Raw genomic sequence first — 1,198 nt, 5'->3', positions numbered from 1 at the left:
GTTGTGGGTGCACGCTTTGGGGCGCAAACAGACCCAGCAAGCTTTCTTAGGGGAGCGGGGAAAGCCAGAGAGAGGTGCCTGTGCCGGGTCTGATCCCCGCTGGAACACTACTGAGTCTGTGAGGGTCGACCCAACACCCCCGAAGTCACCACGAACCACCTTCGGTATTGACTTCAGCGTGCAGGAGGAGGAGGAGGGAGCCAAGGGGTAAGAAAGACGGACAAAGAACATCTTCCCTGCTGACACAAAGCGCATTTGTAAAAGCCTGTGGGCTTTAAAAGGCTGTTGAACCCCAATCCCACCCTCCCCACCTCTTAACCTTCCCCTCCTGGGAGCCAGCACGCCTGGTAGCCAGCACAGCCCCACGGTCTGTTCCTCAGCCCTGGGCTCACAGCAGGATAACCTATCCCTCGGTCCCGGCCCCGCCGCCGCTCTCGCCTCTGCTGCGGGGACGCTCACTCAGGGATGTAGTCCCTGAAGGAGTTAAAGCTGAGGCTCCGGCCCGCGGAGTTCAAGGTGGAGCTGGCTTGCATCTTGGGGATCTTCTCCATCAGCTTCGACACTGTCCTCCTCTTGAAGGAGCCCGGGGAGAAATGCCCCTGTCTCATGAGCTCCTGGTAGAGGGTGTTGAACACCGCCACGGTCTCTTCATAGCTGTCCCGGGTGGAGATCTCGTAGAGAGGGAGCTTCAGAGCTTTCGAGAGGTTTTCGCCGTCCTCCGTGGACACCATCCTGTCGAACTGCAAGTCCTTCTTGTTGCCCACGATGACCACGGGGGGCTGCTCGCTCCCGCTGCTCCGCTTGGGGCTGGAGTGGATGTGGTTGATGAGGAAGCACAGCCGCATGACCTCATCGAAGCTGCACCTGTCCGTCACGGAGTAGACCACAGCGAAGCCGTCCCCCCATTTGATCTTCTCCTCTATCTGTAGGGAATCCTCCTCCTGCCGGGGCAGGCAAGCTTGTATTAACACCACGAGCCCCAACGTCTCCTAAATACCGACACCGCTGGCTGCAACCTAGCAAACCTCCCAAGGGGGGCTGCCACCATCTCCCTGAAGGTTTTTGGCCCGGGGCTTGCGCACAGCGGCCACTGGCGCAGGAACACAGGTAGCCCAGAGCAGGAATTTGATGGGTTGGGCAAAATGACGGATGGGGACAGCAGTCAGCCCCGTCCGGATGTGGGAAGGTTTTTGGCCCG

At 59.7% G+C, this 1,198-nt stretch overlaps 1 protein-coding gene across 1 annotated transcript; it reads right to left on the bottom strand.

Annotated features, from left to right (window-relative positions):
* Positions 1–455: 455 nt before the first annotated feature.
* LOC104616151 (ras-related and estrogen-regulated growth inhibitor-like) lies at positions 456–941 on the bottom strand (the record flags this gene model as incomplete). The annotated part of the gene is made up of 1 exon (XM_010288755.1): positions 456–941. A coding segment is annotated over one exon (486 nt), but the record flags the coding sequence as incomplete, so codon positions are not given.
* Positions 942–1,198: the final 257 nt, after the last annotated feature.

This window comes from Phaethon lepturus, unplaced genomic scaffold, assembly GCF_000687285.1.
Source record: "Phaethon lepturus isolate BGI_N335 unplaced genomic scaffold, ASM68728v1 scaffold33606, whole genome shotgun sequence".
Taxonomy (NCBI): Eukaryota; Metazoa; Chordata; class Aves; order Phaethontiformes; family Phaethontidae; genus Phaethon; species Phaethon lepturus.
Note: the sequence above shows the minus strand (reverse complement) of the source record. Positions and strands in the feature narration are given on the sequence as shown.